Here is a 15,139-nt window from a genome sequence, read left to right as displayed (position 1 = left end):
AGTGAGCTGTCCTTTCAGCCCCGACCGTGTCCGTGTCGTCGGGTGAGAAAGGCGACATCTCACTGATTCTGATCCGTCAGCGGTTCCGCGCTTTGTGTTTGCGTCTTTGTGCAGAATCCGTGTACCTGCTGTCACTTACTGTTTTAGCTGTTTGGTGGTTGTTGAAATTTTTGTGAGGTTTAACCTGAGATTCTGGCATTTCGGGCAAAATAAAGTTATATTAAAAATCGATTCAGGATTTTAATTAAACAATATCACGTTTTCCAAGCGAGAATCGATTTTAATCGATAATCAAAACCCGCCCCTATAACTGTGTAATCATGCTTATGTACATCTGGATAATGACACAAACTGTGTGGCGCTTCACTTTTTAATAAACTAAAAGACATAAATCAGGTTATAGGATCTGTAGTGTTGTTTATTTATATTATGGTACTTATCATTTGTGATATTTATTACTGTGTGCATACTTTATTAGAAGAGAAAACAAATCTCTTCCTTGCTGGCTCAAGTAACTATGTAGCACGTAAACAATCCAATTCCGCAACACAATGTGATGGGGGAATCAGCTGTGTTTTGCTGCCCATTTTATTTCGAATCTGGCGCGAACCAGTGAACCAGTTCCCGAATCAGTCACGTGGTACGGACTGCCCGCGAAGCCTCGAAAGTCACTGCATACGTAATCAAAGCAAGCCTCGATACGCACTTCACAGACACGCCCCCGAGATTACCCGAAGCGCGATTCGAAGCTTCGACACACAGGACACATCACTACCGGTTAGTGTCACTTGCCATTCCTGTTTATTTGCCTTTCTGTTAATAAATTCTTACTTGCACTTGAGCTGCTGCTGCCCGGTCCTAATTAACTCCCACACGGCTTGCACCTGCAAACCGTGACATTTACATTCAATAGAAGAATTAAATCTACAGAATTTAAACAGAAGTAGAGAAAACCTTCAAAAAATTTAACTCTAACCTACTGCAGGCATGTGTGATTTATAGAATTTCACTGTCTTTTATAGCTACAAGATCAATGAGCATATATTTTATGTTTATTCTGACTTATCTTGCACACAGCCCGCCGCCGGCTGTATCTTCTAACAGCGTGAGACCTACTAAGGCCGAGCTATGCAGCTTGTGTGAATTGCTCAAAGCTCCGTGATTCTGCAGTCCAGTGCAGAAAGACAAATGAGACATCGACATTTCTCCAGCAAAATTCTGGAAAAACACTTTTTTGAGCGTCCAGCACATATTTGTGTTTCTCCAGTAGAGGTCAAAATAGCTGAATACCAACATCTTGTGAGACTTGCTTTTCAGGCTGAGAATTTCGGAGCAGTTGATCTACAGACGTGTGAAAAAGAGTTTTCACAGGAATCTCTGAAGTCCTGTCATAGACTAAGTACGCCCTTACTGCCCATTTCTACTATACCTGAACATTCAAAGCACTTTATACAATGTGCCAACCACTGAAGCACTTTTTTCTCTCTAAATGCTTTCTATCTAGCATTCACACATCTTGGGGTTTAGTGTCTTGCCCGAAGATGCTTTTGCATTCAGCCAGGGATTAAACCACCAACATTCTGATTAGTAGATGCCCTGTTCTACCCCTTGACCCACATCTACCCTAAAATAAGAGGGTAAGTAGCACCCAGGTTTTTGGCAGTTTGCAGGTCTGGATGATTCAGCTGTGTGTTAACACAATGCCACAATCTTCCCAGGAGTGGCTGTCCCAGCAAATTCACCCCAAGGTCACACCATGCACTGCTCAGAGAAACTGCAGAAAACCCAAGAGCTGCTTCTCAGACTCATTTTGCGTGATAAAATTTAAAGTTCTTGACAGTGCTGTTATAAAAAGACTGAACAAGCATAGCTGCTTTGGAGGACTACAAGGGAAAGCCTCTTCTGTCTAAAAAGAATATGGCAACACAGCTAGGGTTTGCAAATTTCCATCTGAATAAACTTTAAGATTCTTCGAACAACGTCCTTGGACAGACGAGAGGAACTGGAGATGTCTGGCTGTAATGCACAGAACCAAATTTGGCCACAGGACCTGGACATCATGCAGCCAGTGACTCATCCATGAACTCCTCTGTATACCAAAGTATTCCAGAGTCAAATGTGGGGCCATCTTTTTGACAGCTAAAGCTTGGCCGAAATTCGGTCATGCAACGGGACAATGATCCCAAACAAAGAAACAAATCTACAACAGGATGGCTGCAAAAGAAAAGAATCTAACTGGGCCACTGCAACACTTTGGGTCCAGACCTCAACCCGACTGAAATGCTGTGGAGAGACATTAAGAAAGCTGCACATCGATGAATGCCTGCAGACCTCAATGAACTGAGGCAGTGTAAAGAATAGTGGGCCAAAATTCCTCCAAAATAACACGAGAGAATTATAAAGTCACACATTTAAAAAATAACTTTTCTAATGAAAATATAGCACAGTATGTAAAAGACCCTCGTCAGTCCTAACTTCTTCTGGAACTGCAGATGCATTTCAATTGTCTTGTGAGCAGACTTTTAGGTATAAGTAAAATCCTGAGATTTTCATAATGCGAGACTAGTGAAACCTTCTTTCCCACCTGATTAGAACTCTGCTGAGTGTGCTCTCACCGTTTGTTCTGTATATAAAAAAAACCACACTCACTCAGCTCCGCAATGCTGCCCACTCGGGTCGCGAGCAGCGACTGCTCCAGGGTCCGGAGCTCGGCTTGGGTGTACCCGTGACCTTCACTGCCCCTCCCCGAGCGTTGCTGGTCCCTGTGCAGGTTCAGACTCTCCGGGAGGCTCAGCACACCTGGAGACAGCACAGAAAACAAAGGAAAATCTAAAAAACGGCAAAACAACAACTCATACATCTTCTTCTTCTGGTAATTTTCCCATCAGCTTTCTGCTGATGCCAGATTTATCACAGACAAGAAGTAACAGGGGAATGCAAACTCTACAGAAAGACAAGAGGAGCAGCAGAAATGCAAATCAGCACTTTGAGATAAATATTCTGCACAGAACTGGGAAGCTGTGCGATTAAAACCACTTTCATGTTGCAGCCAGAGAGCAAACATTTGTCTAAATGATTAAACATGGGGACAGAGTCACGAGTTAATGGCATACTGTACATGATGATTCTTCTTATTTGCATTGAAAACCTCACAGCTCACAAAGCTTTCTGGTTTTTACCTCAACCTTCGAACTCTAATTGAACTGAATCGTCTGTTAGCCACATTTGTTTCTTCAAGTATTCACATCTAAATCACCTTGTCATGATCTCAGGTGTGTTTCTTTTTTTTCTTGCTGAAAACAAATGGCAGCAGATTATGCTCACTAGCAAGAATTAATCCATTTAGGAGCTGTTATTGCAGCCAGGCATTGTGTAGCTGCAAAGAATGGCTTGTGACAGATTGGATATTGAGTTTTCTGCTACAGTAGAATGGAAAGCAACACCACGCCGGGTGCTAATCCTAATGACACAGCACAGTGGGATATGCCATTTTTCAACGAACAGTAATTACAACATGGAGGAATGTGGTCAATTTGTCTATGTTTGATGCCGGCAGCTAAGACAAAAGACCCTCGCACAGTGGACACAGTGCACCAGGTTCATGAGCCTTCTTTAGTTGGAGTTTTCCCTGCACAGAAAAGACCTCTCCAGACTCAGATTCCTCCCACCATCGCCTCTTCCCACAGTGTCCAACCCAAGAATTCCAGTATTCCCCAGTCCCAGTCCTGCTCCCTTTTCTTCCCACAGCCTTTCCGGGGAGGTCTACATGATTTTTTTCCAAATAGCTTTTTCCATCGCTGTTTTAACCACTGAGCAGTATTGATGGAGCAGCTGGTATTAGGGTGTGTCTCGAATGGATATCCTCAATGTTAAAACAAAAAAGGGTGGCCGGATCTGCAGCAATAAAGAATTTCTTTATTCCAAAGAAATGAAAGATTCCTCTGAAATGAATGATTTGCTGAAAGCTGGCTATATGGTGAGGTGTAGTTAGCAGCTGCTTCACACGTAGCTCATTTTAATGCTCTTTAAAATGTTTTGTTAGTACATACGGTGTTTACAGTTTTAAGTGTTTGAGATCATTTTCTATGAGTGCAGATATTTAACTCACTCCTCTTTGAAGCATTTATAATTGTATTTTATCCACAACTGTCACCCTAACAGTCATTTATTTTTTATACCACTGTGAATACCTTCAGGGGAACGGCTGTCTGAAAGGGTGGACCTCATTTGTAAAATTCATGACTTTGGGAAAAGCCACAAATTTCATGCAAAGAGATTACTGAGACAGTGGGGTGCCGCCAGAGGAGCTCTGAAAGCAGATTTCACCCTGCCTGTTAGTTTGGCCACACACTTTTTCCTTCAGATGTGGTTGGGTAGTACATAAAACAGCCAAGTCACTCTCTTGTATGGGAAGTCCTAATGTAGTGTCAACATTTGGCATAAAATTACCTTTGGCATAAAATTAACCATGGAGATTTTATATTTTATGTTGCTGTAGACTTGTTAACTAGTGGGTGTTTATTACAGAGCTAATGGAAATGATTTATAATTCCTTCAGCTTGGTGAGAGTTGGGACAAGATGTGCGATCGGTGCTGTTTCTTTTTTGGAACGACGGAGAAAATGACTGAAGAAGTAGAAAATTGGACCTTCTATGTGCACCGGTGCACTCAGTGCATTTAGGCATGTAGACACAGTTAAGGCAACATGGTGAAGTTCAAACTGAACATCAGAGTGGGGAAGAACTGTGATTTAACAGACTTTGAATTGAGTATTTCAGACCTGAGTTTTTCTACTGGTTCACTGCTTTCCACAGTCACCAGATCTAAACCCAACAGTGCATCTTTGGGAGTTGCATCATGGACGTGTAGTTGAAAAATCTGCAATAACTGTATAAATATGGAGCAAAATCTCTGAAGAATGTTTCCAACGTCACAAAGAATCAAGGCCGTTCTGATGGCTATAGGTGCTCCAGCCTGGTCAAGGTTGGAGCTCGACCTAATAAAGTGTCCAGTGAACTTCAGTTAAAACTCTACCATATAAAGAAAAAGACAAGATCAGCATCTAGCTTAACCTCCTAAGACCCGAACTCTTCCACAACATGCATTTTTAATTTCTCTTTGATATTTGGGCATATTGGGGCCCAATGAATGTAAAAACAAAGAATTACCAGATTTTTTTTTTTACCTTATTTTTGTTTTTAAGAAAAATAAGAGCCACATATGAGGATATTCGTTTAAAATTTTGATAGAACAGTAGCAGTATAATGTCGTCGTAAGTGGATATCAGGCCGATGGAGAGCAAAATTTAGTATTTTGGTCTAAATAACCCAAAATGTGATGTCCACATATGTGGACGGCAGGTCCTAGGAGGTTAATATAAGTGCACACCAGAAAAGACAGCATCCATGACATTATGACAGCATACAGCGTTTAAGTGCACATGGTATGGTTAACTTTCGCGTTCCTGAAGGCATCTTGCTAAGGTGAGATCCTGCTAATTTAAACAAGCCAATGCTAAACCTTAATCACCTATTACAACAAGAGCACAGCTCTGTAATAAAGCAGTCTGTGCACTCAGTCTGCAGTGCATGCCCGTCACTCATGGGTGCATTATGAGACAAAAAGCTTGAAGTAAAACATTTCACTTTCAAAAGTACAGCAATTGTTCTCCTCACTTTCTAAACATTTAAAGGTTTGGTTTTTTTTTAATAAGAGGTGATGCAACACAGTGGTAAACATGCCCCTGTTCCAGCTTTCTGGATGATGCTGCCGCGCTGTGCTTCGTTTCATGTAATATTCTGTCCTTTTACCATTTGCACATCACTGAATTCTGTTTTAATCTACATTTTCCGTGCATTTCAGCTTTGTTGAAAACAGGTTTGCACTATAACGTTGCCTTCAAACTCAAATGATCAGATAAAAGAGGGTAAGAGATTTCATGGAGCCTCGAGGAACTGCACAGCTGGATGTGCCACTAATAGGACTTTTACATACAATGAATCACCGATTGGGAATGTAAAACCACTGACTTAAAGCAGCTCAAAGTCTGCTCCATGAAGATGATAAACACATGACTGAATTTGTATCTCTAGACTGGAACTAACGAATGTTTTTCTAAGCAGAAGACATGGATCAAGAGGGACAGCTTTTATAAAGGTCTGTGAAACTGCAGAGTAAACAACATATCAGTTGAATAAAAGTGGAATAAAAACTACAGAAAAGCAGGGATTCCTCGGGCTCCTCGAAAAGGGAAGCTGTCTGTCCCGCTCCTGTCCCAGATTGAAGCGGGGAAATCTCTTGAAAGTCCTCTAATCACTAAAAAACATATTGACATTCATGGCTTCCTGTGCTGCAGATTTTGCACTTGTGTGTTTTTTTAGGTGGAGGTATAGGTTTGAATAATTCACAGTGCCCTCTGTAATCAAGGCTTCCCATCTTCATTTTCACTTCACCCCCACCACTGCCCAAACTATTCTTTTAATAATATTACCGGGGTGCCAGGGAGTCCTTTGCTGAATTATTCATCCCGTCAGATCAAGACATATAAACAAGTCTGCAGCTCTCTCTTTCCCCACCTCCCACTCACTCTACATGTTATCTCTCACTAACACTTGGCTTCTCCAGATAGGAAAAAAAAAAGTAGGAATATTTGATCCTGGGTGATGTTTGTGTAATAAACATCAGAGGTGAGAAAGAAGGCAGCCTGGCCCCTCGAAGGCGAGGAAAAGGGAAGAGGATGAAGGGAAGAGGGAACGCTGACACAAGCTTGTGATTAAAAAATGACAAGCAACATTTCTGTGTCACATCAACCACGTCGTTCTGTGACCTCTGAGGCAATTATATATGTATACACATTTTTTATACACATATATATACATATACATATATATATACATACATATATACATATATATACATATATACATATATATACATATATATACATATATATATATGTGTGTATGTGTATATGTGTGTATGTATATACATATATATATACATACATATATACATATATATACATATATATACATATATATATATGTGTGTATGTGTATATGTGTGTATGTATATATATATATATATATATATATATATATATATATATATATATATATATATATATGAACTTTAGAAACAGTCTAATGCCACATCAACAGATACAACCTGCATTTCCTACCCTCTGCCTCTCTTCACGTGCCCGATGAGCAGAGGCTGGGTCACGGTGACGGGTTTAGTTTAAAGCTCCAAGTGGTGCACAAAAATCCCCTCAGTCATTCCCATGAAAATACCACTGCTCCTCATAAATAAAATAAGTTCTCATAAATAATGTAGAGAATATTGAGCTTACAACACATACAACAGCTGACAGTGTGGCAATGAATCACCTGAGAAACAGGCTTCAATAACAAGCAAAAAAAATAAAAGTTTTGTCTAGAACAAAGCAATTAATAAAGATTCTGCACAATAGTCTTTGTTATTATTCTGCTTTAACTAATATTAACTACACTACTATACTAACTAATATTTATAGCTATCAGTGTTTTTATAGCATTTGCATGGATGCATATTACTTAGAAATTATAATTCTTACAAGTGTGGCGTGTACTGTTTTTTAAAATATCATCTCACATGTGACCTCTGACCTCTTCTTAAATGTCAATAGACTGAGCTGAAGGTCAAAGTAGCACTAACACTATATAGAGCTATTTAAAACTGAGCTTCTTAATACCATGTTTTTATTGAGAACATACAGACATACAAATGGTAAATGGCCTGTATTTGTATAGCGCTTTACTAGTCCCTAAGGACCCCAAAGTGCTTTACACATTCCAGTCATCCACCCATTCACACACAGGTGATGGCAAGCTACATTGTAGCCACAGCCACCCTGGGGCGCACTGACAGAGGCAGGGCTGCCGGACACTGGCGCCACCGGGCCCTCTGACCACCACCAGTAGGCAACGGGTGAAGTGTCTTCTCCAAGGACACAACGACCGAGACTGTTCAAGCCGGGACTCGAACTCGAATATAGAGAATAATCTATGGAGATTCTAAAAATCATGGTACTTTGGACCTATGACCTCTTCTTCAAGGTCAAATAAGGTCAAACTTAAAACTATGATTAAAATTCTTCTGCCTTTGTTTCTACTGGCAACACTTAGTAAATGATACTGGTATATGGGGGTATCATATTATGTAATTACACACACACACACACACACACACACACACACACACACACACACACACACACACACACACACACACACACACACACCCACAAAATGTGTGTAATCAAGTCAAAACATCTGTCAAACTACACTTTTTTGACTTCCACAGGCTGCAAAGAGAAACTAAAAAAAAGAAAACTAAACGAATGTATACTTCGGACTGTAGGAGGAAGTGACCAACCCTAAAGAGTTCACATTCAAGCTCCATACAGAAACGTCCCCAGGAACCTTCTTTTTTCCACCCATGATCCTTCAAAGACCAGCAGGGGCCTGTCTCTATGGGAAGCTGTGCAAATGTGGTGGAAACACAGACTCAGACACTTTGAACTTAGAGTTCAATCACCAGTGTTTCATGAAAAATACACACAGACATGGCACGTACAGCTTCAATATCCAATGAAAATCATAATTTTCCTCGACCCTGGTGGATCTAAAGTCCACCTCAACAGATATGGATCGAATTTCACCCAGATAGCCTCAGAGTACAAAAATTTACAGCACTTTAACAAGAGTATACATTTTGAAATGTTTACATAACCGTTTTTGTTCGTTTGTCTGCCTGTTAGCATTCTAGCATCCACAGTTGTGAAGATATCATGTTCAAATTTTGTGTGATGGCAGAGTCACTTCACATAGCAGGATAAAGCATCTAAACCCATCTTCCTCAGTGGAACTGTGATATTCATTTCCACAACCACCACCATGCATGGACTTTTTACACTCACAAACGTCAGACATGGAGGTCATATTCTCTCACATGGTTATCAGATTCAAGTCAATTTGCTTAAATAGCGCTCTAAATGATTAGTTAGTAAATGATTATTGTGACTAATAATCTAAATGATTATTAGTTACATTTTTCTTTCATTTTTGAGTTGCTTGTCTGCTATTTCAGCCCTTACCTGAACTGATAAAAGAGGATGCCAAGTAGGGATGGATGGATTGACCCAAATATCGATGGTATCGATACCAACGCTGATACTGGGATTGGAAGCGAGTTCAAATTTGATAATTGAGGATGATTCATGTCATAAATCATGACACACTGCTCTCCCCTACATAAGCTCCCGTTATAGGTTGAAAGTACCAGTATTGGTATTGGTCTCGACAATGCTGGCCCTGTATTTATGATACCAACTTTTATTTAGTAAAATTATCCAGTTCATGTAATCTCTTACAGGCTCACTTGTTTAATGTTCTTTACTTTTTTTGTGTGGTTCTTGTATAATTTTTGTCTATTTTTGTGTACCTTTCAAAAAACGACACCGTACTGTATGTCCTGTGACTGCTTGTTCCTTTACAGAGATGGAAACTTACCTTTAACAAATGAAACCTTTTTGAAAACTCTTTGTTCATATTGTGTTGACCTGACTTCCTGCTGATGACCAGTACAAAATTCGAAGGTTGACACTTGAAGGAACACTGAGCCAAAATGCAGAAAGCTGCTGTATTGTTATTGTACGTGGTGCTGGGTTGGACCTGAGTATTAACTGCTTTCAGAAAGAGCAGTTTGGTTATTAGACAGGAAATCTGGGCACCCACTGGATAGTATGCTGCCTCGTGGGGAAACGGGCTATATTTTAGGACTTCTAGTGTAGCTTACGAATATCCTGACCAAGACTTCCTCTTCATTATATTTGAATGCAGATAGATTAAGAAAAAAAAAGCTAATTAAAAATTAACAATGAAAATAATAGCTGATGTTTTGAGGCTACATTCTGACAAATGCAAACCCCTTTTAGTGTCAACATGGACTGTCTATCTACACACAACCAAAGCCTGCACAGACACTGCATAGCGTTGATCCAATAGGACTATAAAGTAACAGAGCTTCTGTTACTGTACCAATAATCATGTCCTTTATAGCTTTACTACATTCGATGGAAAAGTTAGACAAGAAATGTGGGGGAGGCGAGCAGAAATTTGGCCTTGTGTTTGAGCTCTCGTGGTATGCATCCCACCTGATTGGCCACTCCGTGAGCCCTGTAGAGTGGACGGCTCCCTACAGAAGGAGAGGAAGTTTGAGAGTGATACTGACCGATTACACTGGCTGTCTTTTAGCAATTAGCAGGAAAACTAAAGCAGCCCTGTGAGTGGTTACTATGTCAACAAGCCTCAAGAGCTCAAAAAGTGCTGCAAAGACAAAAGATTTTTCCCTCCATAATGCATGCATGGTAGCTTGAATATCACACCATAAGGGAAAAGCGTGACTTTTAGCAAAGCATGTTGCTAGAAGGCAAGATGAAAGAATCAATATCACTCATGTTTGTGGATTAAATATGAAGCTACAGTCTGCAGACGGCAGTGAGCTCACCGTGAAAGCAGCACATTGCAGGAGACACCGAGTCTCAATTCTATCTGCTCTGTTCACTAGGAAGGTTCCTAAGCCTTAGATCATGTGTACTGAACCTTGATGGAGGTGAATGGAAGCATGACCTGACACGTTTGTCTTTTCTTTTCTTTTTTTTGTCAGTATAGTGTTCAAGCTAAAAAATTTTCCACTTGTTCTTCTGGGAACAAAGGAATAAAAACATTCATTTGTGGCTTCCTGAAAGGAAAGTTCCAGCAATGGTCACATGGTTTTTAAACTAGTTCATCTAACAGAGACACATGTGAGCCTTCTGCTGAAAGGGACATGCAACAATCTGATTCACAGGCCCAAAAAAACCCAGATAGAAATCTGAAGAATCTTCCAGATCCACTACAACCACATAGGGAGAAAATCTGAAGTCCAAAAGGCACCCCCGAGACTTTCATTCCAACTTCAGAAACATGTCACAGCGCTTTCACAGGTGACAATACAAAGTGTTTTGCACAGAGCTCTGAGAAAAACACCGCAGCTTTAATAGCACACCTTGACATTTTGAATTGGATCTATTTTTCTGCACCAGACACTTGTTCGCTGTAACATGAAGGGGAAAAAAACATTCTATGTTTGTGCATTACTCAAAAAAAAAAAAAGAAGTCTTGTTATCCTTGTTATGTCTTCTCACCAAGCCACAGGCAATGCCTCACGGCTTCCTGCACTTCATGCTGCTGACTTTACTCAGTTTTGGCAAAAAAATCCCCCAAAACATTATTATATAACATTAAACTCTACGCCAGCCTTGTGTGCCTCTTTTCTTCTATTTTGAATCATTTAAAACTGCACATGTGCTGCAGAGAAAGCTGATTACTACTAATCTTTCCAGTTTCTGCTTCTAAATGCTGCACGATAAAAATTTCCTAAACATCAATGTGACATCTTCAGAACTGATTATCTGTCCAAACAAGAATGAACCTGCGCAAAAGACAGAAATCAGAAAATATTCATAATTAAGGAACAGAAACATCGACTAACAGTCAACACGAGCCGGTGGCTTCCTGTGTATGTAATTAATGGCTCATTATACAGCCGTTAATTACATACACATGTTAAAGAAAAGGTCTTTTTAGTGAAGAAATGCAATCGTCGGGGCCGTTTGAGATCAATCCCAGGGCATAATGGGATTCGTGATCAATGCCATCCTCTTATGTGACAGACAGCAAATCCCGCCTGAATGGTTTTAACACTCAGGAGCAAAGATTGCTCAGTTCCATAATGCCCGACCTTTCAAGAGTCTCCTCAGGAGAACTGTACGCCAAAGAAAAACTACATTTGAGAGAACTAATTGTGACATGCCGGACACCTCTGCTGCTCTGAGGTGCAAGTCAAGGTCGGTGAGGTCGTCAAAGCTGCGAAACACCCAGACGTGCAGGTATTGCAGCGGCGGCCACCTGACGCAGCCTGCTTATTTTTTTCTGCAGGAATGTCCAATCGATTTTTTCCTTAGCGAGAAAGTGGCGCTCTCCCCTTGTCAGAGAGAAAACTCTGCTGGAATATTAACAGGTAGTTACCATGGCAACAGGCGGCTGCTGCCATTCGCCGCAGCGATTGGCTGAGCATTTTTTTTTCTCCTGCTTTCTTTGCTTTACTGTAAGGTGAGCACACGTACACAAGAAAACTCAGAAGCCCCGGAGTCAAATACACAGACGTAACAAGCATTTCATCAGAGGGGGGATGACTGAGTGCTCCAACAGCTACGCAACAGAGACATTTAACCTCTAATCAATAATGAATAAATGTACTTGGGACTCAGACCAAATTAGCAGTAAAATGGTCAAAATGATTAAATGGCTGAGCTAACTGTCTATCTGCAAATGTCACCCACAGATCCATGACCCAGCCCACACAGTGAAGGAAAGTGCACAAAAAACCAGATTGTTTGCAGTCTTTTTTTGCCTTCATGCAACAGGCTTCATGGCTTATCTCAAATGTAGTTTCAGCTTGTGAAGATTTATAACTCAGCAGTTTGAAGAGTTAAATACAAAGTCTTCCTGGAAGCAGGCCTCGCCATTTGGTCACACGGGTAGTTAGTTGTAGAGTTATTTTGCAGCGCCTATCTAAATGAGTTGGGGAGAGAGTCGTGAATTTAATTTTAAATGCTGCTTTACTCACTTATCTAACCCATCTATCTGTTCTATTTCTATGCATCAGCAGCTGGATGGAGCAGACCAATCAGGCCAGTTGGAGATATCACTAACTGGCCTGATCAATCTCTTTCTTCCGCGATGTCTCTTTTGTCCTGTTTCGCTTCCCTCGCTCGCACATTCAATTTCATTTTTAATTCAACTCTGTTTTTTTTATATAGTGCCAATGCACAACAACAGTTGTCTAGAGGCGACTTCTATTGTAAGGTAAAAAAACCTACAGTAATACAGAGAAAATCCCAACAATCAACAGTGGAAAGGGAAAAACTCCCTTTCAACAGCAAAGAACCTTCGGTTGCCCCGCCCTTAACCTGACTATGCTGAAGGTTATTTCCTGTTAGAAGGAAGATTTTCCTTCCCACTGTTGCCAGGTGTTGGTTTATGTTGTTCATGACTTAAAAATAGTAATTAAGCCTATGAAAATAGCAGAAAAGCAGAAGCCAAAAGTTAAGCCATTTTTTTTTCTACTCCTGGCTCTGCATGATGCCAGTGGATATCCCTAACACGGTCATCTTAGGCACACAGGTCTGGCTGTTGGCACATAAGTCCCACCCACTTGCTGTTCAATCATGCTGTTTAGGAGGGGCAGCCAATCAGCAGAAAGTCGGTTTCAAAAGGTGGGTGACGTTCAAGGGAGAGCAGTTAAAACTGCTTTTTACAGACAGTGCAAGGGGAATACCGAGCTGAAAATGAAATCCTCTCAAGTCATATCCTTAACTACAAAAAAGAAAAAGCTTGAAAGCATACTAATTTTGTGTAATTAATATTAAATAAAGCATCCTTAAACTTAATTTAAAAAGTTTAATTAGCTTGAAACGAAACAGTTTCATATCCTTAATTGACGTTTTAAACTTTGCATATGTGGAAATCCAGTTTGCACGCTGTGACAGATCTTCACAATTCACTGATTAGGCTGCACTAAATCATGGATATTATTTCAGTTTGGTGTTGAGGCCGTATTCTGGCATTGCCCTTTCAAAAGTGTTTATTTCACTGGCTTCTGTGTTGGGTGCCTGTGCTTTCTGCAGACAGACAACACAAAGGCTACAAGAGAGTATGACTATTATCTTCCTCACAGCTCTTAATGGAAACCCTTGCACTCTTGCACCTTAAAGGGGAGACATGGAAGCACTGCACTTCTTATAAAACAGAGCTCATTGAAGATCAAAGAAGAATATAAATCTTCTCCTGTACACTGGAAACATTTAAGCAGCAAAAAGGTTTAACCTGCTGTTCCACCGCAATTCTCTTGTTTTACTTGTAACCAAATGTCGGCGGGTTTCTTGGTAGTTACTGGACTCCAGTGAATTATGCCACGTATAACTCTTGGCCAATATTTGAACACTTGCAGAGATTTGATTGCAAAACCCATACTATTGTTAAGATAGCTGGATTTTAACCAATCAAAGAAAGTCTGCAGTGACCATTTCCATGTGCCTTTATAAGTATAAACTATCAGTGATTGAATCAGCGTCTCGTCTCATCTATCTATTCATTAGCGGTCAAATGATGCACTGTTTTCCATCACACTCGTTTCCAGTGAAATCTCCCCTCTCCGGGTAACGTCTGCCAACAACATGGGCCCTCACATCCTCATAAATACATCACAGCAAACAAGCGCATCCGATATGAAAACACATACAGATGTCTCGACTTGGAACTCTGCAGCGTGCGCTCATCTGTTTCAAACTTTACCTCCACAGACCCTTTCTGCATGTTTATAGACAGATTTGCATATTCTGAGGTGTGCCTCTGCAGTCCTCGGCTAAATTTATGTGTCTCTCAATTAGTAAACTTTCTTTAAAGTTTCTGATACTGCGTGTAAAATCAGCCTCAAACTGATGATGTGGTGCTCAAGTTTGCATCGCAACCAGAGCTGCAAATCACAGCAAAGGCTTTTATCAATTACTTTTAAAGCAAACATGCTAACTTTGATAGTCAAGCGTAAAGCTATTTTACGAAAGTCCGTTTCCTCGTCTTCTCCATCCCTCTGCTCGTGACCCAGAAGTCAACCTTATTGTGACATCTTAGGACAGAGAAGAAAAAGCATCTCAATTCCTAAAACGCATCTGAAGCACAGCTTGCTGGAAGAGCAATGATTGAGGATGCACAGCTGTATCCTTGTCATTTTCAACTCTCCTTTACACAGTCACTTCATAAGGTACATCTGCTAAAGTGCTCATTAACTGTTTCCCCATGTACCCTCATATATACATCTCAGTACGCATAAAGATGTGATCTGACGACCACTAGAATATGTTCCAGACTTTTCCAAGAGTAGTAAGCTCTATAAGCAGAGTTCACCTTCACTAACTTCTTCACTAACACAGTTGTTTTGTTCTGGAAGCAGATCTGAAGTATGACAGAAACCGCTTAGTTTAGAAAATAGAAACAAG

The 15,139-nt window shown here is 40.5% G+C and overlaps 1 protein-coding gene across 3 annotated transcripts in view; it reads right to left on the bottom strand.

The window, feature by feature from the left end:
* The window catches only part of LOC100709613 (ankyrin repeat and BTB/POZ domain-containing protein BTBD11-A), a 329,762-nt gene that overhangs the window by 85,496 nt on the left and 229,127 nt on the right, over positions 1-15,139 (bottom strand). For all 3 annotated transcript variants that reach the window (XM_019347029.2, XM_019347028.2, XM_019347030.2), the window contains exon 2: positions 2,650-2,799. In XM_019347029.2, coding sequence (XP_019202574.1) covers positions 2,650-2,799 — 150 coding nt within the window. The remainder of the gene's footprint in view (positions 1-2,649; positions 2,800-15,139) is intronic.

The sequence above is a fragment of the Oreochromis niloticus genome, linkage group LG17, assembly GCF_001858045.2.
Source record: "Oreochromis niloticus isolate F11D_XX linkage group LG17, O_niloticus_UMD_NMBU, whole genome shotgun sequence".
Taxonomy (NCBI): Eukaryota; Metazoa; Chordata; class Actinopteri; order Cichliformes; family Cichlidae; genus Oreochromis; species Oreochromis niloticus.
This window is presented reverse-complemented; position numbering and strand designations above follow the sequence as displayed.